This window comes from Cydia fagiglandana, chromosome Z (genome assembly GCF_963556715.1).
Source record: "Cydia fagiglandana chromosome Z, ilCydFagi1.1, whole genome shotgun sequence".
Lineage (NCBI taxonomy): Eukaryota > Metazoa > Arthropoda > Insecta > Lepidoptera > Tortricidae > Cydia > Cydia fagiglandana.
Window position 1 is genome coordinate 29560518 of NC_085959.1, and position 25951 is coordinate 29586468.

A 25951-nucleotide genomic window follows, 5' to 3' on the forward strand; every position below is an offset into this window, starting at 1 on the left:
GACACTAGTCACTCGTCCGTACACAAAAGAGATCGAGGTTTGCAAGATTTGTCTTTGACGTGTGTCATTTTGTATGTATTTGTGTCGTCATTACAGAGGGCCTACCGCGAACCACGTTCGACGTGTTGCCTCCCTGTCACACTTACGTATGAATTTACAAGTGCCATAGAGAGGCAACACGTCGAACGTGGTTCGCGGTAGGGCCTCTGATTGGATTTTGTATGTAAGTGTGTGAGAAGTGCCACTGTGCACCTTCCCCCCGCGAAAAATGGCAGAAAGATTTGTACGGTGAGATATCGCTTGGGCCCCTCCCTTCCCACGTGTCGTGTCGGAAGCCTGTGTTGCTCGAAGCCCCCCCCCCTGTAACTTCTAAAATAAGAGAAAGGTAAAACTAAAAAAAATATATGATTTACATTACCAAGCAAACTTCCACCGAAAATTGGTTTGAACGAGATCTAGTAAGTAGTTTTTTAATACGTCTTAAATCGTAAACCGCAATTTTTTTATGTTACTTGCTGTTACGGAACCCTTCATGGGCGAGTCCGACTTGCACTTGGCCGCTTTTCTTAACACTAAAATCGCATAATCTGACAGATGGATTACCCGAGTTTGAAGTTAAGCGACTCAAATAAGACTACTGCGGGCGCAGCACGGTTGCATTTTTATCGACTATCACTATGCGCGTCCCTTTCGCACTTACATACTTGTCAGAACGTGACAGGTATGGTGACAAGGGATAAAAACGCGACCGTGCTACGCTACCTGGAGTAGAAAAAAAGTATGAATTTACCTACCTTTTCTTCTTGTCTACTTTTTCATCACTGTCTTTCTTTCGTAACCTTCTCTGGACCTGAAAAACGAAAATAGATTTATTAGATCAAACCGGCCAAGTGCGAGTCGGTCTCTCGCGCACGAAGAATTCCGTACCATTACCATTACGCAAAGAACGGTAAAAAAATCACGTTTGTTGTATGGGAGCCCCACTTAAATATTTATTATATTCTGTTTTGAGTATTTATTGTTATCTGTGTATCGTCCATCCGTGAAAATGTCTACTGTCTATCTATCACGGTTCATAAGATACAGCCTGGTGACAGACAGACAGATGGACGGACAGACGAACAGGCTACCCCTCTGTATTCATAAACGTTTACTAAAGTTGACAAGCTCATAATAATTGTTTGTCCCTTTCCGACGTATTGGTATGATTGAACGTTTATGAATAAGGGGGTAACTGTCTAAACGATTTGCTAGTAAGGAATTATATGAAACAATACACAATGGCACAGAATAACAAATAGGTACGGTATGGTCAACGGTCAACTCACCTGCTTTTTATATTTTTATCTAAATAGAACTTGTGTTTAAAAATAACTGTTTACTTAATATGTTTTTCGTATAATTATCTGGTGCTTTATTTCATGCAACTAAAGGTGTGAAATAATTTATTCTAAATACGGTCAAAAATCCTAATGTAGGTATAATGCACCATTGAAATTAACGGACTTAAAAAAAACACCGTGTAATAAGGTATTTCACTATATATTTAAAATAAATTTAGATGTATAATAGAGAACCAATTTCTATTTTAAAACCCGTATATAAAACTATAAATAGTAGGTTATCTTATTGTGACGTCACATCTAGTGTTTCATATACTTATAGCAAAGACATATGTAACTTCGTATAAGATGAATCAAGTCTAAGGAAAAAACGTGCCTCTGAAATTAAGAAAGAGTCATTCCCGGATAGATGGCGCACACGGCTTTGGCCTATGCTCGGCTAGATGGCGTGACGACACCGTTTCATATTTAACAATTTTAACACATAGATATCAGTGAATGAACGTCCCATGTTCATGTATAAAAATAATAACATTATTTATCCATATATAGTAACAGCACCAGTCATGGGACATTTAAGAGGAAATTTGGAGTATTTATGTTATTTCCCTTATACATGTAAATGGGCTACCGCTTAGCGTGTTAAAAGATGAAAGTCCTATCCGTCTTTCATGTTTTAGCCGTGTTGTATCAAAGATAATGCCATTAGTTTCCACATATTTAACAAATTAAAACTATGCTTTTTTTCTCCAGTCATGGACACTAAAGCTCCAGTAATGGGCCCCCGGTAATGGACGTGGATCCAGTAATGGGCCCCCTATAATGGACATTGCTCTATCAGTATAAAATATTGAAATGGGGAATAAGTTACGGCAAAAAAATCCATTTTTGGTATAAGCTTTTATCGCTGAATGTATTTTTCTTTCCACAGCCAATTATTATTGTATTAGATCCATCGAGACAATTCTAATATACCCAAACACAATTAGTTAGGGTTTATTGCGATAAAGTTCCCATGGCCACCTCCTGTCTCCAAAATATTGAAATAGGTCATCAGATCAGGTCGATGTTATCATAATTGCATTATCATCCGATTTGCATACTTAATTACGTACTTACACAAAATTTCAACTGAATCGGAAATCGAAAAGTGGCTCAAATTCAGCTACCAAGATTGGACCCACACTAACTAACAGGGCAAGTTAAATAAAAGTTTGGAAAAACGATATTAATTTATCCGAAGTCCGAGAATACCTCCTGATTGACATATTTCGTAACTACATTTTACTTCTGTATTGTTTAAACATGAAATTATGGCATGGCAAGCATCATTCTGTCAATTGTCCCATCATAGGAGGTACGCAGTTTTACAGCTCCTATAATGGGATTGGGCCAAATACCACTATTTTGTTACATCTGTGGAGTCACAACATAGTGTGTTGTATACCTTATCTCATGGTAAATGCAATTAACAAAACACATTCTAGTTTTCATCAAGTATTAATTAATTAAAATTTAATATATTAACTCACCACTCTTAGCGAAGTTGTTAAGAATTCGTAGTGGTATTTTTTTTCAGTGACACGACAACTTTTGGGTTGACGCCAATTTCTTAAAAAACAACCAAATTTAATGAAACTTCAAACTGAGACAGCTCTAGGACTCTTATGTATGATAACATACAGCCAGTGTTTATAAACTACTTTTAGATACTTATTTTAGAGGAATTATGTTTTTTTGTCCCATTACTGGTTCCACGTCCATTATAGGGTATACTACTATATATACATTTTTTTGATATTTGATACGTTTTCATTTTGAGTTTTAGTCCTGTGTCGATAGATGGCAATAAATTCACTGTGACTACAAAATTTACTATGACAGGACCCCTCTATACTATCTATTCTCTTTGCTTATGGGTAAATTCCATAATAGTTAGCAAAATCGTTTTGACAGTTCGAAAATGACTACTAAGTAGTCTAATCTGGCCGCGTAGCCAAGATGCCGATCGCTTACGCTCCGTAGCGATCGAAACGCAACTGTCACTGTCGCACTAATATGGAAGTGTGATAGAGAGACATAATGGTTTTCGTTGTCGAAGCGATAGCGATTGTGACCTTGGCTAGGCCGGCAGTTCCTAGCAAAATTAACACTTGGAGCAAAAACTAAATTACTAAAATAATTACTAAATGAATTATTAATTGTATGTCTTTTCCATATCTCGGGACCATGGGGTCCCGGACCTTTGGGAGGCGTACGTGGGGCCGGAGCCAACAGCGCAGAGGCCCTTTAAGACACTTTAATTTAAAAGGAAGGCATACTTACACGTGGCGGATACCATCTCCGAACGCACAATGTGATACATCCGGAGATGGTCCCCGCCAGGTGCAAAGAATACTAATTATTAATATTATTATAAATGTATTAATTATGTACTTTTATGCTATTGAGCAGGTCTCCCTGCGTGGCGATGGTTCGCTCGTCGGAGTGCACGCGCGTCGAGCGCTGGAATACGGGCGACGGAGCCCTGCGGCGCGCGCCCAGCGAGCCCGCGCCCACCGAGTGCCCGGCGAGCGATCCCTCCCGCTGATTGGCTACACCTGAAAACACAAGAGATTAAGCAACACGTCCCCTCACAATGTCTATTTTACTGTTCCACATATTTAATAAACCCCGATTTCGACACTCACTCGCTCACTGATCATCATCAAAACATTTCAGGGTACTTCCTGAAGTCCAAGAATGGGAAGGAAGGAAAATTTGGTATGTAAGATAGTACACAAACTCCAAAAAAAAAACTGAAAATTTTAGTCCTTAAGGAGGGATAAAGATTAGTTTTTAACCCCAAAATCATTCCGTAAGGGTTAAAAGGGGGCTGAAGTTTGTATGTGGAATCAGTAAAAAGCAATTTGTATAAAAATGCCCCCAGGTACGTTTTTTTGGCCTACTTTGGTGTCCCACTGCTGGGCAAAGGCCTCCCCTCGTTTTCTCCACTCGAACCTGTCATCGACATTTTCCCACTATTTGAGGTAGAATGCGTCCAAGTCGTCCCGCCATCTCCTTTTCGGTCTGCCTAAACCCCGACCTGCACCGTCTATTGTGTTGCGTGGGTCCCACTCAGTAACCATGAGCCATAACACGAGGTACGTATCTCAGGATTTTTAATTGTACGTTACCCTCAACCCTTTAAATTAGGAGATGGAAGATTGTCATTAAGCAACTTACAAAAAAAAGTGAATACCTTCCAAAATTAAATTAAATTAAAATGTTGCCAAGACGAAACCATAAGGCTCGCACTGTCAAAAAGTTATCAGATCTCATGTAGAGCCAAGCTTCTAACTCTACAAGCCCTAACTTCACAAACTCTACACCTTAGTCAAAATATGTGGCTTGGCCGTTAAAGTTGGAGTGCTCAGCTAGCCTGGATTAAATAGGGACGCATCGGTCATTGCATTCAAAAATCAAGCAATGATGGTCCTATTCGATGGTTTTTTTTTTTCAAACTAACATTTGAGCTTAGACAGAGCTTTCTTCAACGAAGTCTTGGAGATATCTCTGGAGAGCATTCCTCTGTTGCTGCTGTTACTGTGGCTCGGCGTGTTGGTGGCGCGCGAGTGCTCCAGCACCCGCGCCGGGCTGGGGCTGGGGCTGGGGCTCGGGCTGCGGCCGAGCCTGCGCCGCGGGTTCGACTGCAGTGAGCCGCGGGATGCAGCTGTATTGTCAAATTGAGTTTTCATGTTAGATGACCTAATAGATAGAGGGATGTAGCTGTATTCCTGACACGTTCTCTGTCCGTGATATCCAAATGAATTTAATTTGCGATGAATACCAATATTTCTGGCCCCCCTGTTATGCGTACGATTACTACTTTGAAACGATCTCGTATCTCACACAGCTACTCAAACTCAACTCAACTTGTATGCATCCCTTAGGCGCATGGCACACTGCATCAGATTCGCACCTCGCTCCGATATTTCAGCGAGACAACGCTATAGGTACGTCGGAGCGACATGCGAATCGGATGCAGTGTGTCATGCGCCATACCTACATCGTTCCCTACTACATTTTTCTTTTGATTGACAGAACAAGGTAGGTAGGCGGCGGCGCGTCAAACATATCCATAGGCAAGCCGGGGCTAATTTGGCTTACATATTTCCTTTACAAAACTCTGCTCAAACGTCCAAAAACAGGCAAGCCGGTGGGAATCGGCTTTTATGGACGCGCCGCCACTGGTACCTATTACCCTTAACCGGGGCGAAGAGGGATGGCGGGGTAGAATAGGTATAAAACCTAGAATTTGATTTACCTGAAAATATGGGATATTAGGCAAAGCTCTGCGTAGGTGGCACAACTAGCACATACAGTAAACAAACATCAATGACACATCATGCTTCACTACGTCAATCACATGGCCTACCGTGAAACACGACATTCGAAAGTTCGGTTTCTGCCTCTCTATCACTCTTGCATATTCGAGCGATAAAGAGGCAGATAACTAAATTTCGATTTTCGCGTTTACCGGCAGGCCCTTGTTAATAAACCGCCTTGACGCATCAATGTCATATTTTATTGTCTGTGTGTGTAAAACTTGTCAAAAAACAGTTTAAGGCACACAGTATGTATAAGTAAAGTTAGTCTATGAATTTACTAGAGTAAATATCCCCTATTCTTAAAAACTTTTATTATATTACACAATTCTTTAAAAAATGTATAGGCTAATCTAATTGTATCATACAAAACCTAGTATTATTTTGAAATACGACATGACACAATTTGTGTTTGGCAGTTTTTGAAGAAATTACCAGTTAGAAATCTTATTCTTTTTATTGAAGTTGAAGGTACTTTTTTAGGGTTCCGTACCCAAGGGTACTATTACTAAGTCTCCGCTGTCCGTCTGTCTGTCTGTTACCAGGCTGTATCTCACGAGCCGTCATAGCTATAGACAGTTGAAAATTTCACAGATTTTTTTCTTGTGCCGCTGTAGCAACACATACTAAAAACAAAAAATTTAAATAAATATTTAAGTGGGGCTCCCATACAACAAACGCGATTTTTTTTGGCGTTTTTGTGTAATGGTGCCCATCGTGCGCGAGTCCGACTCGCTCTTGGCCGGTTTTATTATGAATCGGTTCATTCACACACAAAGACGCGTGCGTTGTTCATTGACTTAGTTCAAGTTCTTTTTGTTTGCATTCAAGTTGTAGGTATATACTTAACAGTGGCGGTGCGTCAAACATATATAGGCAAGCCGGGGCTAATTTGGCTTACATATTTCCTTTACAACTCTGCTCAAACGTCCAAAAACAGGCAAGACGGTGGGAATCGGCTTTTATGGACGCGCCGCCACTGATACTTAATGAGTTGTTTCAAACATAAGCCCAGCAAGGGCATAGCAATATTACCTATACGTCTGCCGGCCACCGGACTACAAGCTACGTCTGCCGGCCACCGGACTACAAGCTACGTCTGCCGGCCACCGGACTACAAGCTACGTCTGCCGGCCACCGGACTACAAGCTACGTCTGCCGGCCACCGGACTACAAGCTTATATTTAACTTGCCCTGTTAGTATGTATGTTATTTTTCACATCACCTAATCGAAAAAGGCTTTTTAGTGTAGTAAACGAAGCAAGTTGTTGTATGGAGACCCATGCATTAATTCCTCAGTCGATGAAATTTTGCTTGGTTATTGTATGGTATGAGCCGAAACTAACATATAAATATCCAAAAAAAAAACCACTCCTAAGTTAGGTATTTATACGTAAAAATACAAATCTGTTTATATATTGAACCGAGTAATTCCTCCGTCCAAAATTATTTTACCAAATAAGTTATTTGTATCAGTATGTGATACTAGAAAAAAATCTAAAACTTTTGTCAAACATGAGAATATTTTTTTTACGATAATTCCTTTTTTGGCGCTCATTTTCACCGGAAAATTGCTCTGCCATTTTTTCCTTCTTATATGATCTTAGAATATAATTTGGCGTAGTGGGTAAGAAAATCCAAAAAAAAAATGCATACCCAAGTTTATGTATTTTAGAACTATAAAAAACTGAGAGTGGAAAATTTCTCAGCCTGATTTCTTTTTAAATATATACTAAGTAGTCACGTATATACTTAAATCCAAAATATCCAAAAGAACTGTCATCCCTTGTACACCCCGCTCCCTATACACTGCTCCCGATATGTTTAGTTTTGAATACGCTCGTTATAGTTAGGGAGGCGAATAGGGGAATTTTCGGCAATACTCGAGCGTGGCAGTTTAAGATATGAGAGATACCTTAGACCTAATAGAACAACCTTGTAAAGTATTTAGCTCTATATGTAGTGACGCGCGCCTAGGATAGACGATCAGATTAGTAAAAAAAAATGGATAGTCTGAAATACTCGAGCGCGTCAGATTAAGATATTGGGGGTTGATTTTAGTGTTTAAAGACTAAATTTAACTAATCTGACGATAAGTCCTTGACGCCGTCGAGTTATAGGGTCGCGAACTTGTAAAAAAAAACGTTAATCCGGCATTCTCGAGCGCGATTTTTTTATTTTTTACTTTGAAGAATATAATCTACAACTTACTAAAAATACAAAATCTGCCGGTTTCCGCATGACCGGAAGTGTGGAGGAGCCATTTCGTCTTCCTAAGAACGCGTTGCGGCATATAAGTCGCGAACGATACATTTTACAAAAAAAAAGTTTAAATAAACAAAAAAGGTAATTTTATTTTACACAAAAAAGGTCTCTTTACATTTTTGTCCAAAGTTAAAACTTTTTGACTTGAAGCATCATAAAATCGGTCAGATTAAGAGAACCCACCAACATTTTTGTCAGATTAAAAAAATATGCTTTCAGGATACCGAGATAAACCTCCCCTATGAAAATCTGACGCGCTCGAGTATTTCAAAAAAACTTTTTTTTTTTGCATTTTCAAAAATTCATCGTAACTTATCGTCACGCCGAAATCGTCAGTTTTTTTAAAGGAAGCTTCCTTGGGGCCTACTTAACACCCCTTCCGAAAATCTGACGCGCTCGAGTAAATTTTTTTTTTTGCATTTTTGACTACTTTATATGCCTACCCCCACCACGCAAACCGGCAGATTAGTATACCGTTGTTATCAGAGGCACTCGGGGCATACGTAGTATGAATATCTGACGCGCTCGAGAATGCCCAAGTAACTGTTTTTTTTTTAACATTTTTGAAAAACCGTACACGCCAAACCCACCGCTAAAATGGTTTTTGCCATACGAGCTTTTCTTTTCGAAATTATTTTATCTTTCGATTTTGATAGGTCTCGACGGCGCCGTTGAATTACGCCATTTAGCTACCTCGCCTCCCTAACTATTATTTTTTTGGATGTTTTTATAGTTGAATGGAAAGAAAACTGTGAACTTAATTCAATAAATAAAATGGATAGAGAAATTTTCCACAGCGAGTAAAAAGGCAAATTCTGAAAAAAAGTATATGGTAAATTTTTTAGATTTTCAATTTGTATGTATAAATCGGCAATAAAATGGCATTTTAGTGAAAAAATTAGACTGAGCAATTTTCCGGTCCAAGCCACGTCAAAAAATTATATTTTGTTAATATTGGTATTTCTGCGGGGATTTTTTTTTGATATTTCATATATTGTTGCAATACGTTACATGAACATGTCCGGAGAAGAAAGTATAAACGGAGCAATTTTCCGTAAAAAGATATTAACGATTTAAGACTTTAGGTATTTACTTAAATACTATTATTATTATTCTTTGGAAATTTATACAATACTTTTTATTTATTGATACTTTATCATACTGTAAAGCTTTTTCTGGCTGAGGAATTCCTGGGGGTTTCACTACCTTTATTTACTACACTATTTTCTTCCCCGCTAGGAGGGATCAAAGTGGCACTTTTCTTCCCTGTTAGAGGGATCAAAGTTGTACTTTTCTGTTCTAGGACACGATTTTATCTTTCTTGTATACTATTTTTTTTTGTTCATATATATTATTAAGTACATATTTTGGAACATAACAATTTCCTCATAGTTGATGTGAAAATCAGTATGTGTCATACGGTATCAAAATTATTTCGTCTTGGGCGTAACACATTGAATACAGTCAACGGTAAAAATATGGGTGTAGACAACTTACTCAAAAATATGTCCCATAGTTCTTAATTCACTGACATAAGAGTTATGGGTCATATTTTTGAAATTATTTGTACACCCATATTTTTACCGTTGACTGTACCTCATTACGTTCAGGATTATTCTTTAGAATCACTCACTACTCCGCGATTCTATTTTAGAATCCATCGCTTCATTCAGGATTAAATGTAGGTGGGCGTTTTCAGAAATAAATATCGAAAACCCGATTCTCACAAATCCCGGTGTTTTTGGGTTCTTTCAACTCAGAATCACTAGCATATTCAATTTTGATGATAAAATAAAATGTCCCAAAAATTTGTATCAAAATTGTACATTCCATGCACTACGTCACGCACATACAAGTGAAAAAAATGTTCATACTAAAACGTGACGTAATGGAATGGACATTTTGGGACATCTTTTTTTAATGGTGGGTGGAGAATGCTGTCGATTCTGAGTAGAATGAGCCCAAGAACGTCCAGATGTGAAAGAATCAGCCGGCCTAGCCAAGGTTACAATCGCTATCGCTTCGACAACGAAACGCTTTGTGTCTCTCTATCACTCTTCCATATTAGTGCGACTGTGACAGTTGTGTTTCGATCGCTACGGAGCGTAAGCGATTGGCATTTTGGCTACGCGGCCTGGTTTTCAATATTTATTTCTGAAAACGCCCAGGTACGCCCTTGACGGAAATATATCAATATATATACATAAGTATATGTAAATCGGATGACAATGCAATATTATGATGACATGGCTGGAGCTGATCTGATGATGGAGACGGAGGTCGCCATGGGAGCTCTGTGATAAAACCATACAATATAAGTGTGTTTGGGGTTGTTAGAATTGTCTTGATGGATATTAATTGCTTGTGGAAAAAAGGTACAGTCAAAAAGCTTCGATAAAAGCTTGTGCCAATAATGATTTTTTTGCCAAAAACTTATTTTATTAGTGATTTTTTTAAATATACATATTTTAAATTGTGTATAATATATGTTATTAATACCTGTGCTGTACATTGCAGTGACCTCTTTGCCGGTGGAAGTGACTCTTTTGCTGTTATGCGGAGTCACAGTGAGGACATCGCATAATTTATTTAGTCTTTCGTATCTTTTCGCGTTATTCATTGCTTCTTTGCTCTTTTCAGTGGTATTCTGGAAATATTTTAAAGCCTAAAAAAAAGTGGACAAAGCGGAAATATGAACGAATGACTTAAAAAAGATTATAGATGTTGTTTTTACCCAAACGTTTTTGAAAATCTGTACTTAAATATTTATGTGTAAACTAGTGTAGGATGTTTGACAGGTGGTTTAAGTAAGTAAATCCAATTCGGAGTTTGAATAGTTTACACAGGTTTTGGCCCGACTCGCCAGGCATAATTCGAACTTCAAGATACGTCAAAAATTTGCTAAAGATACGACATGGATCGGATATAACAGCGTCAAAAGTGACGTTTCTGCAAACAAAAACGTCACTTTTGACACCGACATATCCGATCCATATCATAATATAATAAATCTTACTCCTTAAAAGCCCCCTCCAGACTATACGCGTGAATCGCGGGCGAAGCGCAGACAGCGAAATCGACTTCACACTCGCGTTCGCGGCTTCGCCCGCGATTCACGCGCATAGTCTGGAGGGGGCTATACGAGCAAGTCTTTTGGGGGCGAAAATCGATCTAAATAGTTAGGTTTTATCTCTGGGAAAACGCGCATTTTTGAGTTTTTATATTTTCCGGTCTCCCAGATATTATAACAATAGTTATTTGTTTTACAAGGGGGCAAAGTTGTTGTTTAACCGCTCGTGCTAATATTGATACCCGAGCAAGCGAAGGATTCCAAAATTGAACCAATAGCGTAGCGAGTGGTTCGAAAAATGGAATCTTGAGCGTTGCGAGGGTTTCAAAGCACGAGGGTTAAACAAAATTTGCCCCCGAGTGAAACACAAAATTTTTCACCACACCAACCCGAAGCAAATATTAAATGTAAAATATCAAACAAAATCAAATCCACATGAATGATATTAAATATTTATCATCCAAAATCATCATTTAAAAGTCAATTCTACCAGCAAACATAAGAAAACAACTCAAAATTTGCATTTGATTACTTTGCCTCACATGTGAATAAAATGCAACTTTGCTATTCGTTTTTGAAGTGCAAAGTAATTCTTTCCGAGCTGGTGTGGTGAAAAATAAATAAAAGAAGCCTTTAGTTTCTCAATATAGTTAACCAAGGTCAAAAAAATAATACACAAAATAGAAGATAAAAATAATGTATGAGAACCCCTTTTTATAGGGTAGGTATATAGGTTTTCCCGAGGTCTGTCTGAAGCTCTGCTGTCGTTATCCAGTTTCGTTATGTCATCTGACCAGCGCGTGCGCGGCTTGCCTCTGCCGCGCTTTCCTGTGGGTCCGGGCCACACAGTAGTATCATAATATATCTTTAGCAAATATATCTTATAGTTCGAGTCAATCCGATTGTTATTTTAGTTATTTACCTTTTTACCAGCAGCAGTCATTTTCGTTGGCGATGGAGACGGGTTAATAGGGCGAGATGCTTTCACATTACTTACGGTAACACTTGTATACTGAAAAACCGAATCAAGCATTGAATATTTTGTAGATAACTATCATCATTATTATTTTATTTCTGGATTTAGATACCGTAAAATGTGCCAACTTTACCAACTCAAAAATTCGATATATATTAGTTTTAAAACTATTATCTTATGGCACAGAATAAATAATAGTACTAAGTACAGAAGGCTCACTCTCTAACAAAATGCGTCTGTTACGATCAGCACAGATATAGCCGCTAGGTGGCGACAGCGCCACGCGCGGCTTATGGCAAACCCCAAAATTGGGGCCGAACGAATGTACTTTTAGCTACCTGTAGCAAAGCGACGAAATCGCGGAGTGAGACACGCCTGCTTATGGTAGGTATGTGGTTAGATATACTATATAATCTGTCAAGCAACTTTATCACTAGAAAAAGGCGCGAAATCTTATTTTCTATGGGACAAGGGGCCATAACAATTCGCGTCTACATTATTAAAATGTGCCACTTTTTTCTACTGACGCTGACGGAAATGGCTTGACAGAACTGTAAGTTGTTACACTTAAATGAGGTTGTGATAAAATGTCCAGACGGGAACAGTTTTTTTGCCAATCTGATTAAATCAGGCAAAATTGGCTCGCATATTTCGACCGCCGATTATAGCCGATATCACTTTAACCACAGAATAACTAATAGTACTACCGTACTTTACCCACACCTTATAAAACAAAGTCCCCCGCCGCGTCTGTCTGTTTTGTATGTAATATGTTCGCGATAAAGTCAAAAAATACTGAACCGATTTTTATGCGATTTTCACCTATCAATAGTGATATTAGTGATTCTTCAGGAAGGTTTTGGTGTATAATTTGTTACCCTGTGTGAAGTCGGGGCGGGTCGCTAGTAACAGATAAAATGGAGATGCGGACGCAAGGCTACCAATTTTTGACACTAGTATTCGCGTTTGGAGACATTTTTTTAATGTAGAGCGCTCAAATATCACCATAAATCTAAAATGAGTGATTAAATTAGAGATTGACTCCAATTTCTGATCAAATCGGTCGATCCTGTCGATGTCTATGAATTTTAAACGTTCAGTAAAACCTCCCAACTATAGTCCAATACTTGTTAGGTATCGTCGTGGGTGTCGTCCCATTCGTTTTCCGTCAAGTTCTTAAATTAGTCCTATTCTGCTTTCGTCACCCATTCTACATTCGTCACAATCGTCGGTGGCTTTCAATGTAGAATGCGTGACGAAAGTAGAATAGGACTAAATTAAGAACTTGACGGAAAACTAATGGGACGACCAGGGTCCACAAGTTCAAAAGGAAATTAAATGTCAATACATTAATATATTTTCCTTTTGGTTTACTCCGTGATTTTTCTTCTATTTATAAACATATACCTCACCTTAGTACTTACAAGTCACAGTAAAATACACATCTGAGCGAAAAAATTACAGTTAATTTTGGACCCTGAGGGCCGATTTTTGAATTTTGACCGCTCCATTTCGTGTATTTCGTTCAATAATATCTCCAGTACCCGGCATTTAAATTCTGCTAATAGAATTGAAAACGAGTGGCCAATACCACTCGATTCCCAATTTCTATCGCTCGTATTTCAACAATTAGCATTTCGCTGTTTTCCACCGAGTTTCGAGTGACGAAATGGAACGCTCGAAATTCAAAAATCGGCCCCCTGGTTAGGAGACTTGGGAGCTTTGGACTATAGTTGGACACAAGCCTACCTCATGACGTTGGCTACGGGCAACACCGCCCTCAAGTCCATACAAAGAAAAAAAAAAGCCTACCTCACAATAACATTGCCACTTCATATAGCGATATCGCATATTATCATATAGCGCTGTCGCATAATAACGTAGGATTGTGTCAGTTACGTGACCACGAAAAGACGGGAAGATAGTACCAGGCGGAGTATATTATTATACCATGGTTGGGAGGTTTTACGGTTGTCAATATCGTCATGTAGGTAGGTACATACCTACCTATAGCAATAAGTTGAGATCAATAGGCTAAACTAACATTGGTGAAACTAGGTCTGCCTCTGCCTCTACTACTGTTGGTTCTCCCCGGGGCCTGATCGGGTCTGGTTTTAGCGTAGGAAGACGGATTCGTGGGACGCTCTCCGCAGGGTCCGCAAGGGCGCCGCGTGGTGCTCCGGCTCCGCTCGTTGTGCTCTCTGTTTAAAGTAAATACACTAATTATCTTGTATAGAAAAACGTAGACCGTAGCGTATATTATAAAGTTAACATAGTATTGTGCACATGTGCACTTCATATGCCTTACCTTGATATAATAATTAAAATGATATTGCCCATAAAATGTAAACAGGGTAGTGGCACTAATAGATAAACAATTAAACGACTACCCCAACTTTAAATTTTTTTTCTATATGTTAGACGCGTTTCCAGTAACTTTATTTTTCTTACATGGTTCTACATATAATCAAGTTGAGATTAAACTCCGAACTATCTTAACATTATTCATTATTTGGTTGCCTCAAACCCACCCCAACATTCTTGTTCCCAGCTCTTAGCGCCATAGAACCTCCACACCTGTGGCGAAAAAAGTGTCATCTCCGAGAGGCAATAAAAACCAAATGCCTCAAAAACACTTCAGAGATTTTGGAGAGAAATGACTCGTCCCGTAACCCGCCAGCTCTTGGTATGGATGGTGCATGTTGACGAGTGGAATATACACGAATCATGGATGGCTCAGTGGAATGCCCAACAATTTAAGGGTCTTCAAGTTTTCACACTCGACCCAAATAAATGTAATACGTCAACTCAAGACACGAGTCAACTCAACCGCTGCATTCGGACATGCGTTGGAAAGTGTGCCTACCATTGGCATAAATGGGGCTGGTGTGACTCCCCTCAGTGCGTGTGTGGACTGTGGTGACCCTGAGCAGAGGGTTGATCACATTGTAAAGGGGCCCACTGATTAACAGTCCGCCGGACGGTATCGGCCTGTCAGTTTCGACAGTTCCGAAAAATGACAGGCCGATACCGGCCGGTGGACTGTTAATCAGTGGGCCCCTTTAGGGAATGCCCTCTCACCTCTCACCAAATTTAAGGGAAGGATTGAAGACCTTGCGAGCGAACCTAAGTGAAAGGGCCATCGAGTATCTGAAGAGTGCAAACCTCAATCTCTAGATTAATATTTTATTAAATCCAGTAACTTTAATGTCATAGGTATATATTATAAATAAAAACTGGTTACGAAGTTCCGGTTGCGGCCGAAGGGGTATATGTACCTGTTATTCTATTTTAAACGTAACTAAAGGCTTGTTTTGAAGCGGCCATCTTAATAAAATAAGATTTCCATAGAGCATTACACTCCGTGATTGTTGCGCCATTTAGGGTACCTAGCTAAAATTGGTTATTCAATACTTACGCTATTAAATTTCCAATTTAGCATGAACCCTAAATAACAATCCCGTTTGGTACGTGGGGGTAGAGTTACAGTTTCAGTAAAAAATACTTTTTGACTTCTCATGCTCAAAAAGTGCACCTTTGTGTCGTGCGTAGACGACATAAAATCGCATTTTATGCACTAGAGCATAAAAGTAAAATTTTCTTCTAAAACTAAGGTAATCGGTCTCAACAGCCAAACAGTTAAAACATATTGCACAATTTTTTCTGAGCAATAAAAATGTGTAGATGACAAAACTTGTTATATTATTTTATTTTTGCTACAATTTATTAGAAATCCGTATTTTCTGTCATTAAATTTAGTAAATCACATCAAATATAATAGGAGTCGATTATCGTTCAAAAATGCTCCGAAATGTTTGATTTGGCAGAAAATCAAGCGTCTGAAAGACTGACAAGTTGAAAATTTAAAAAAAAATTAAAAAGTTAGTTGGCGGGAATTGGTTATGTATTATGTTCTTTCGCTTTACGACAATTTCGTGGTGTAAATTGCCGTGAAAAATGTGTTTTATTTTCCTCGCAATCGAAGTGAAAAGCAGAGTGTACAACAAGGGCATAAATGTCCATTTTTACCGTCGTCTACTATTTTGGTCTTCGCTTCGCTGAGACCAAAAAATTGCCTCGGGTAAAAATGGGTCACTTTATGCCCTTGTTGTGCAATCTACTATTAAGCGCGTGTTAAATACGTCAGGATTTAATTATTTCGATTTTAAAGCTAAACGTTCATCTTCTGGGGGTCGGTCTTCTTTTAATGCCACTACCCTACTACCAGTCATTATAAAAAGGAGACAGCTATCATAGTTCAGGTTCTTAGCTTCACCCTTAACCATGCTGAGGGAGATATGTCTTCAGATATTTCGTTTACCATAGTATGTTAGATTTGTTGTTACTTTATAGTTTCATTGACGACTTGTTTCTACTACCAATTAATGTTGTAGGTACCTGAATATACTGCGTTTTATGCCAAGTATCATGCTTCTTGCCCGACGGGACCATAGGTTTAAGAATAGTCAAGGCCAGGCGCCGCAGAATAGTGTTCTGATAATTCATATCATCATCATTCTTTTGGAAAGAAACGCTTACCCTTTGTAGAAAGGACCCGAAAAACTGTTCTTAAAAGATTCCTTGCTACTATCTCTGTCCATCCGCGGCTTGTTTACAGCTGTTACAAAAAGACAATTATCAAAAAAACATAATACCCAGGACTAGACATCATCAAGCACGGGATACATTGGTCCTTGGGATTACTTGATGAAAATTTGTTAACTAAGTATATACTTAAATTATTCACATGCTGGGTATGCGAGTGTAAATGTCTATTTATTGTTATTGTTATTTAGAAATACGTATTAACCCTTTGAACATTTCACGTTATAAACAAAAACGTCACTGACACGTCAAGGTCCCGGGCGCAAGCGACCAAATGTATTTAATTGTTACTTGACAGTGAGAAGGTGAAGAATGATTTTTTTTAGAAATTACCCATTTACCTTCACGAACTTTGGAGGCCCGAGGCCTTGGTGGCGACAATATATCGGTCCGGATGTTCCACTCGATGGGCGGCGGCGGACTGTTGTTGCCTCTCGATAAAATCTTATAGCGAGCTGTCCTTCTCAAGGCCTTTTCGGCAATCGAATACACTCCGTACTTGTGCACCGGAATACGATCCTCATCATTAAAGTATTTTTTCCTATCACAAACTTCATTGAGGTTAAAATTTTATTACAAAAAAAATTAATAATCAAAAAAACACTAGAAAAACACGCTTGATGCCTGATCGTGTTCAAAACCGATTACGTGACCTTTCTCACAAGTGCAAACTCGACTATGATACGATATTCCATCATGGAATGCCAGTGCAGGCCTATCTTCCGGCTTCATCATCAGACCTTGAAACCTAATCGTGGTCAAAGTTCATTACAAGACTTTTCTAACAAATCCAAACACAGCTATGATACGATGTTCCATCATGAAGTTCCAGTTCATATCTTCCGGCTCCATCATCAGATCAGTTCGACAGTACCATATTATTGTATTGTCATCAGAACTACATACAGCTGCCAATTTTCATAACGCTACAATCCTTGGAAGATGGTTAAATTAGTTACCTTAGATTCCATTACATGGTTACCTACAGGTCGACCTAATAAAAGCGTGTTAATTACTTAGACAATTCTAAACTTTTAGGTATCTATAGGTATAGGGCTATAAGCACATATTAATCGTCTAAATTAAACCTTAAATTGGCAACGCGATAGAGGCACATAACCTGTGCTCATCTTTTTGCTTTTTTTTCTACAGAATCATTAGTAGGTACTATTGATCTCCGAGGTGGCTTGAACTCATGACCTTCCACATTCTTTGCCAATTTAAGGGTTAAACAATTGTAATCATGGGATAATGGTTATTTCTTGAGTATTATTAAGTAACACTGCAGTGTTACTATTGGATATTTAGCGAAATTATGCACTAGACAATTTTTCAACAACAAGTGCCGGCCACTATATAGTTTAGTCCTCAACGATTAAATACTTAGAGGCAAACAATTTAAATATTTACCTGTAGGCGTTGCCCTGTCTTGTCAGCCAAGGTTCTATTTGCTCTAACCATCCCTGTAACACACCACATTACGCCTTATAATAGGTATTGGCTACGTGCGAAGTACATGGTGGGGGTAAGTAAAGCGATAGCAGCGTATGATGTAGTGAAAATTGTAACTAACATAGGATAGCGTCTAACATTTCATACAAGTTATATGGCTCGAAATGGAACTTTAATTTACGATTACTCCTGAGATAATATATTCATTTAAATTGAATGGTGTAAGGACTGTAAGGGGCCATTGTAATCTGTATGAAGTGCTTAATATAACTAACGAATTTAATTTGATAATTATTAATACTATATCCGTGTAAATAGCTTTGCAAAATCCACATATTATGAAATCTTATTTTAGATGATAAGAATGGGTACCTATAGTAAGTTAGACATACACAGTCGCGGACCTTTTTGTAGACCGATAAAAGAGAGGCAATCCCACCATGCAATGTGTTTTTATAACTCCAACGGATTAAGCAGCGTTTTCGATTAAAGACAGCATGATTTTTTCCGACAACATCGTTATATTTCAACCAATTTAAACCAAACCTTAACAATTTATATACCTAAACCTTCCTCACGAATCTCTCTATTGATACATGAAAATCCGTTCACTAGTTTTCGTGTTTGGAGTAGTTTTCTAAGATGTAGTGATTTGACGTTTTCCCTTAGATTTACGGACACTTGGTTGCGTGATCGTGAGTCGTCCACGTAGCGAATAGACGGCAGTTTCGTCTACGAAGACCGCCTAATATTACTAAAACCTAGTTTGTGTTTGGTAAGTCCTAAATTGATATTTAAATAGAGCTAACGAAGTAGGAGGGTGATAAGTGTAAGAAAAAAAAGATATTCTACATATAAGGAGTCACCTGTTGATGGCCGATGACCGAGCCCGGCCTGCATATCCTCATCCACCCGATCGCTTCGCGCGCGGTCATCCGGTAGTGTTTGATCAGGTAACTGCCGATCAGTGACCCCGTGCGCCCTAGACCTGCCTAAACAAATCCTAAGTCAGATATCAGAAAGGATCAGACGGTAGGTACCTACATCTACTGGGTCTGGTCTGATGATATGATTTGAATGATACAGATATGAACCCAATATGTCACTCCCTTTATACAGGGTGTTACTGACCATCGGGCTTTAAATCCAGGGCTCGATTCTACTCGCTAAACTGAGCTACTTTTATTATGGCACCAACCCCGAAATCCCGATTATCTTTTTTACTTTTTCACCACCAACATTTTTTCCCCGATTTTAGGGTTGGTCCCATAGTAAAAGTAGCTCAGTTTAGCGAGTAAACCAAGCCCTGAAATTAAAGCCCCATGGTCAGACACATACTGTATATGTCGTAGTCAGATCGTATAATACGCCGTATTACATTACGGCTAGCCGTTTTCGAAAACAGGGGCGTTTTGAAATGCGGCGGTTCGACGATTAGCCGGATTGTCATTGCGATACGTTCTTCAATAAGGCGGCCTACGTTTAGCCGCATCGTACTACTATTTTAGATTGTAGAGTGACCAGTTCTTTCGGTCGCCTACGTAACCGGAGTTTGACAATGTTTGCAATTTAATTTATTTTTACCATGGTCCCACCGCAATACACGTGTTTCTTTTCCAAAACATTTCCTTCACAACTTAAATAGAAGGAGCTCCGCAAGCGGGGCTCCTATTTCTGGGCGGTTTGCCCTTCGGGCATCTGAAGCTACCTAGCGAACCTAACCTACGCTTTTTTCCCCAAAGTGTAATGTTTTCACGGACGTCTCACTTAATCAATAGGTAGGTAGGTTAGGTTCGTTAGGTAGCTTCAGATGCCCGAAGGGCAAACCGCTCAGAAATAGGAGCCCCGCGAAGCTCCGTCTAGTTAAATTGCGAAGGAAATATTTTTTGAAAAGAAACAGTCTGACGAACTCCAGATTTGATGGTGTGAGTGTTAAAAATGGTTAACAGTGCTCATATACTATAGTTGTATTATGTAAATTACCATGTTAGCTTGAAAGGATATCAACAAGAGAACGTCGATAACTCTGCGACTAGGTAATTCAAGCTATAAGCCGAATAATGGCCAGCCAATACACTTCTAGAGGTTATAGATAATAAACTCGTAACCTTGCAGTGCACGGCTATAGCTCCGGCCGTGTCCTCGCCGAGCTGGAGGAACTTGAAGAGGATGTGCCGCGGCGGGCACGACCCGTCCGGGAAGAACAGGTCGTGGTGCGCGATTCCGGCTTGGGTGAACCTACACGTTATACTTGTGTTCAAATTGTATTCTATTGTGAATAAAACAAATAACACAAGTACATATAACCATAGTTTAAGTAGTTAGCCAACCATAACCATATAATTTCGGTGGCAGATTTTCAAGATATCTGATGAGTATTGAGTAGGTAGGTACCTATATTAACTATTAATGGTGCAACAGATATAAAAAAAACAATCATCCTTTCCAATTGCCTAAGTATCCACAAATTAACATTAGGTGCCTCTATATGTTGCAACCTGGTATGTGAAAAACTTTTTCGGGACGGTCTTGGTAAATTAGCTTTAACCATTAATAAAGGCATAAGGGTGTCAGAAATTATGCAAAAAATTACATTAAGTATCACTTTGATACGAAGTCCATAACCATGTGGGAACAATATTCCCTCTACCTTATAACGGCTTAATTATTTAGCGTAAACCAATTCACGTCATCTCCTGGTACAAAACTTATCATGCTATAAATATAGGTACTTATGTGGTTATGGAAGCGCAAACTTAAAGACTTCATATTCCGTCCATCTGTATTCTGTACAATCCTTAGAGGCACTATGTGTGCTGCTTGCATCAATACGCTTATATTTATGAAACTGTTAATCGCAAATATCGCAACAAATTGTTGTCAATGGATCTCTAATCTCGCTCGCAAATCATGGCTAACGTCTTAATATACACATATACGGCTGAAAGTGGTTAACCCTTTGAACGCCGCGCCGCCGGCTAAGGCTAGCCGTATTAGGTACCTATTCTGAGCAGTTGGTTGGTGGGGTTCGGTCGTTAATCAGATTATGGATTTCGTCATATTAGTCCTTCCTGTCCTCCTGTTAAAATTGTGATATTAGGTACAAAATCTGACAATTATTTCTATGCGTTTTCTTAATCTGACGGTTACGCTACGTCTTACGTAGGCGAACAACGCGCGAACGCGGCGCGGCGCGGCGCGGCGAAAGCGGCCGCCGCCGCGCCGCGCCGCGCCGCGCCGCCTGACATTCGCGTGCAAATCGCGCCGCACCGCGTTCGCAACGAGATCGCTTACGTAGGACACTTCTATGGGCATCAAAGGATTGATTTCGCCGCGCCGCGCCGCGCCGCGTTCGCGCGTTGTTCGCCTACGTAAGACGTAGCGTTACAATGTGAAAATGGGGCGTCGAAGTTGTGATCGTCAGATTAAGTAAATTATGCGCAAAAATAATTGTCAGATTAAGTCATAGAAAAATTATAGCATTAACTTCATTAACTTCGACGTAAACGACCGAATCCACAATCTACTTAGTACCGATTTTTTACCCTCCACCAACCACCCGAAGTTTGAAAAAATGTGTAGACGCTTTCCTGCTTGCTAAAAATAACTTTATATATATTTTTTTTCTTCCTATCATCTAATATTTCGATTCCAATAGGTATCTCTATCGAGTAACTAACTACACATTTAGCATCGCCGGCACTTGGACTGTACTAAAAACAGACTTATCCGATCAAACGCCTACCCCCTTGCACTACCTATAAGTAGGTACTATCGCTAAATACTGTTTTATTCTAAGAGGGCTAATTGAATTGCCTTTTATTCATAAATATGTACCAACTCACACATCTCCATCATAAAGCTTCTTGTTCAATCTGATAACCGTTTTGACATCATTCTCTAAAAAATATTCCATATAAATTTCAGGTGGATGGTATAGATTTACGCTGTAGTCGACATCAACCGGTCCAATAAAAGCTAAAAATCTTCCTGAAACTCACAATGAATAAAATATTAAAGCTATTGGTATAACTTTGACATCATTAACTAGTTTTAATGTTTTCCGTTTACCTGGAACTATCCAATTTAGATCACCGCCTGCTATCTTGTCCAGTCGATTATAATCGTCGTAATTGAAATCTTTAAGGTTGAAGAACCCCAAGTCCTGAGCTTTCTTGATGCCTTTTAGGCAATCGAGTATAGTTATTGTAAAAACAGGATCCCCGTCAGTTGCATCTTGAAAAGGTCTACAACCGAAAATAATTAAAAGAAGTTGTGAGATATTATCGGGACGCTGCAACGTGGATCGCGCGAACGCGTGGAGGTATGGAATTGAAATTAAAACCATATACCTACTCAGGTCTAAAGACCCTTAAGTTAACGTAATAGTAAGTACAATATGACACAAGTGTGAATTACCTTTTCGCACGTGTATTGTACAACGTTTTACAGTAGGTATTGGCTCTTTAAATTTTTGACCTAGGCACGATTGCCCTTAACTAATCCCGCCCTAGGGCGATAAAGTAGCACCATATGTATTAGGTACCTCTGTGAAATTTATAGGACACATCCTGTTGACCTAGAACTATGAAATTTGGAAAGTAACACTACAAGAACAAGGAAAAATCAAAACTATAAATTTGTAAAAAATATTAATAAAATAAGAAATCCGATAAATTTGTAGGTAGTAGGTACGTTGTTTTTTGGTAAGTATCGTGCATTTTTCCTCGGAGAACGACATTTGGTCAAGTGAAACTGCTGATAAAAAACTATAAAATAATGGCATTATATTTTTTACTGTCAGTTCTTTTATTGTATCACGTTACGAGTTTTGAAAGATATGCGAAATGTTTGGAGTAGGCAAATCGTTGTTTAAGTGGTACCGGTACAGATTTGAATCCTTACCATATACTTTCCTTAGATTACCAGTATTGAAACCCAGATTGTGGTCATACAGCTTGGTAGGCAAGGCAGGTTCACTATCAACTACACAGCTACATTGACCGGTAAAAGGTACAAACAATACAATTCAATAGGTAAACTGTACAGGTACAAACCGGTAAATAATAGATCCATTCATTGTAAGAGGCTTCAAGGCGTCTTTTGGAGATAAGCCCAAGACCAGTACTCCGTAACAGCCCATGAGGAAGGCTGCATTGGCCGCTTTCCTCTGATCTGACGACGTGTAGTGCACAATAGTTTGCTTGTTCAAAAATAATTTCAATTTTTCACTCAACAATTTACAGTATTTATAAACACAACCGAGGTTAACGGGCCCGAAGTCTGAGAAGTAATTTTCATAGACTAATTCTTTATCGATACTAAAATAATGTATATCTGGCCTACTTTTGATTCCTCTATCTTGTCTCAAAATGGCAAAATATAATATGTTTTTAATATACTCTGTCTTAAACACAAACTCGTTACCAAGCGGCATCATTGCAATAGCAATGTTTTGTTTGAACTTATCATAAAATACATTTTATAAGAAAAATAAGATATCCAGCAAAATGACACTGAGACAACAAATTTACAAACAGTTGTACCTAAAAGACATTTTATGACAGACATTTATTAAAAAAGTTAGACAGGAATAATGTAATGTCTTGTATATCGCCAGTAATATTGTAAAAACTGTTCTCTAGCACACGGCGCACAGAGTACAAACTTCTTTAGTGTGACTGACTAGCGAAACACGCCAAAGCAAAATAGTCTTAGTACATTAGTAATGTAGTATAGTATCTTTGCCATAATAGGGAATATTAGGCAAAGCTCTGCGTAGATGGCACAACTAGCACATACAGTAAACAAACATCAATGACACATCATGCGTCAATACGTCAACCAAGTGGCCTACCATGAAACACGACAAACGAAAGTTCGGTTTCTGCCTTCTGCCTCTCTATCACGCTTGCGTATTCGAGCGATAAATAGGATAACTTAAGTTTGATTTCATAATAATATAAATAAATAAATATATTATTAGGGAATATTAGGCAAAGCTCTGCGTAGGTGGCACCTTTTTGGCACATACAGTAAACAAACCACATTGACACATCACACGTCACGTTAATCACATGGCTTACCGCGAAACAAGAAAATTATCTAATCTCTCTATGACTCTTGCATATTCGACCCATAAAGAGGCAGATAAGTAACTAAATTTCGATGTGTTTTAAATCGACACGAGTTGCGATTACCTTTTCGCATATATATTGTACAAAGTTTTTTACAGTTCATACTCGTACCATGCTCGTACCTATATATAGGTATAGGACGGTAAAGTAGCACCATATCGCTGACCCAATACACTACACACACACACACAATATTACAGGGTTCTATGTTACATTTTTAAGATAGTTAAAATTCGACTTTTCTTTCACTTTGATTCGAGGTAAGTATTAATGACGTCGTTCACACAGAAGTTACCTTATTGTTATTACCTTACGGAGTTATATTATGTGTATCTCTGCTGTTATGGATCAATGATCTGAAATAAACGGTTTTTTTTAACTGCATACAATAGTGCATTGTGCAACGAGAGTCGTAAGTGAAATATTGGAATCGAGGGTGGATATACGACACATTCGTCAGATTCCTTTTTCGAGAGAATGAATATTAGCCTATTTTTTGTCTGACGAAAACGGACTTTTGGGTCAAATTCCGCTTTCGTCAGGATAAATTATATCTGTTTTTTTTTTCTGACTAAAGCGGACTCTAATTTTTAATCGGCAATACATTGTGTAGCTTTATTTGCGGAAATGTGATTTTATATAGAGACTAGCTGACCCGGTGAACTTTCGTATCACCTATCTATAGTATGTCACCGCACCATGCATTTTGTAGAGCGACGTCCCGTTCCCACCTGTCATTCCGTGCGGCAAATACCGGGTGTGGCCTGTAATATGAGCAAAAAGTTTTACTGTAGGCTGTACTCCTCATACTGACCAACATTTGTTCAGCGACTTTTAAAAATAACTTGTGGTTTGATTTTTAATACACTTTAAAGTTTATTCCAAGACGCAATGTATTGCGAATTTTGTTATGTTTAAGGCGTGACAAGCAACGTCAGTCAAAATGATAGGTATGGCGTGGCGCTGGCGTCCATTACAAATAATATTTATTTTTTATGAAAAATAGGGAGTCTAAATACTTCATCATTTTTTAAAGTTGTTGAACAAAAGTGTCACCATTTGAGGAGTCCAATATATGTTTTCATTATTTGCTCATGTTACAGGCCACACCCGGTATATGTGGGGTCCCATACAACAAACGTGATTTATTGCCACATTTTGCGTAATGGTACGGAACCCTTCTTGCGCGAGTGCGACTCGCACTTGGCCGGTTTTTTTTAATCCTGTTGGCACCTCAGACACTCCTGACTTCGGGCAAACTCGGCTCTGCATTACTCCGAGCAATTATTAGGGTTGGCACCACTTGACGTCCTTTTGCATGCACGACCACAGATAAGGACTTGAATTTTGACAACCCTAAATAGCCGAAAGGGATGGTGCTACACATTAGAAATGGATAGCATGATTCATCCCTGAATCGATGTTAAACTGTCACTGGTGGAAGTATCACAGGATAATTCCAAATCTTTCACACCAAAGATAAGTTTTTTCTGTCCAAAGAGGAATTCCGTTTTCGTCCGAAAAAAATAGACTAAAATTTATCCTGACGAAAAAGGAATCTGACGAATGTGTCTTATATCTGAGGGTGTCACAAAAGCCGCGGGCTGGAGTGAATTAAAGACCCGAGTTTGCAATAATATTATCCCCAGAGTTACACCCAAAGTTTATCATCAGCGAAAAAAACTAAAATTGTAAGCGAAATTATTCTTACATACGGTGACATTTTAAACATTTGT

The 25951-nt window shown here is 38.8% G+C and overlaps 1 protein-coding gene across 1 annotated transcript; it reads right to left on the bottom strand.

The window, feature by feature from the left end:
* Nucleotides 1–790: 790 nt before the first annotated feature.
* On the bottom strand, nt 791–23594 carry LOC134678109 (tyrosine-protein phosphatase cdc-14-like). Its single transcript, XM_063536559.1, has 14 exons — nt 23136–23594; nt 22150–22325; nt 21924–22068; nt 20187–20316; nt 18945–19070; nt 18037–18089; nt 16968–17167; nt 16561–16639; nt 14066–14222; nt 11968–12057; nt 10475–10622; nt 4852–5055; nt 3780–3943; nt 791–850 (listed from the first exon to the last, which is right to left on the bottom strand). The coding sequence occupies exons 1-14, from the start codon at nt 23516–23518 to the stop codon at nt 791–793; spliced, it is 2115 nt and encodes a 704-aa protein (XP_063392629.1). The 5' UTR covers nt 23519–23594.
* Between the last annotated feature and the right edge of the window lie 2357 nt (nt 23595–25951).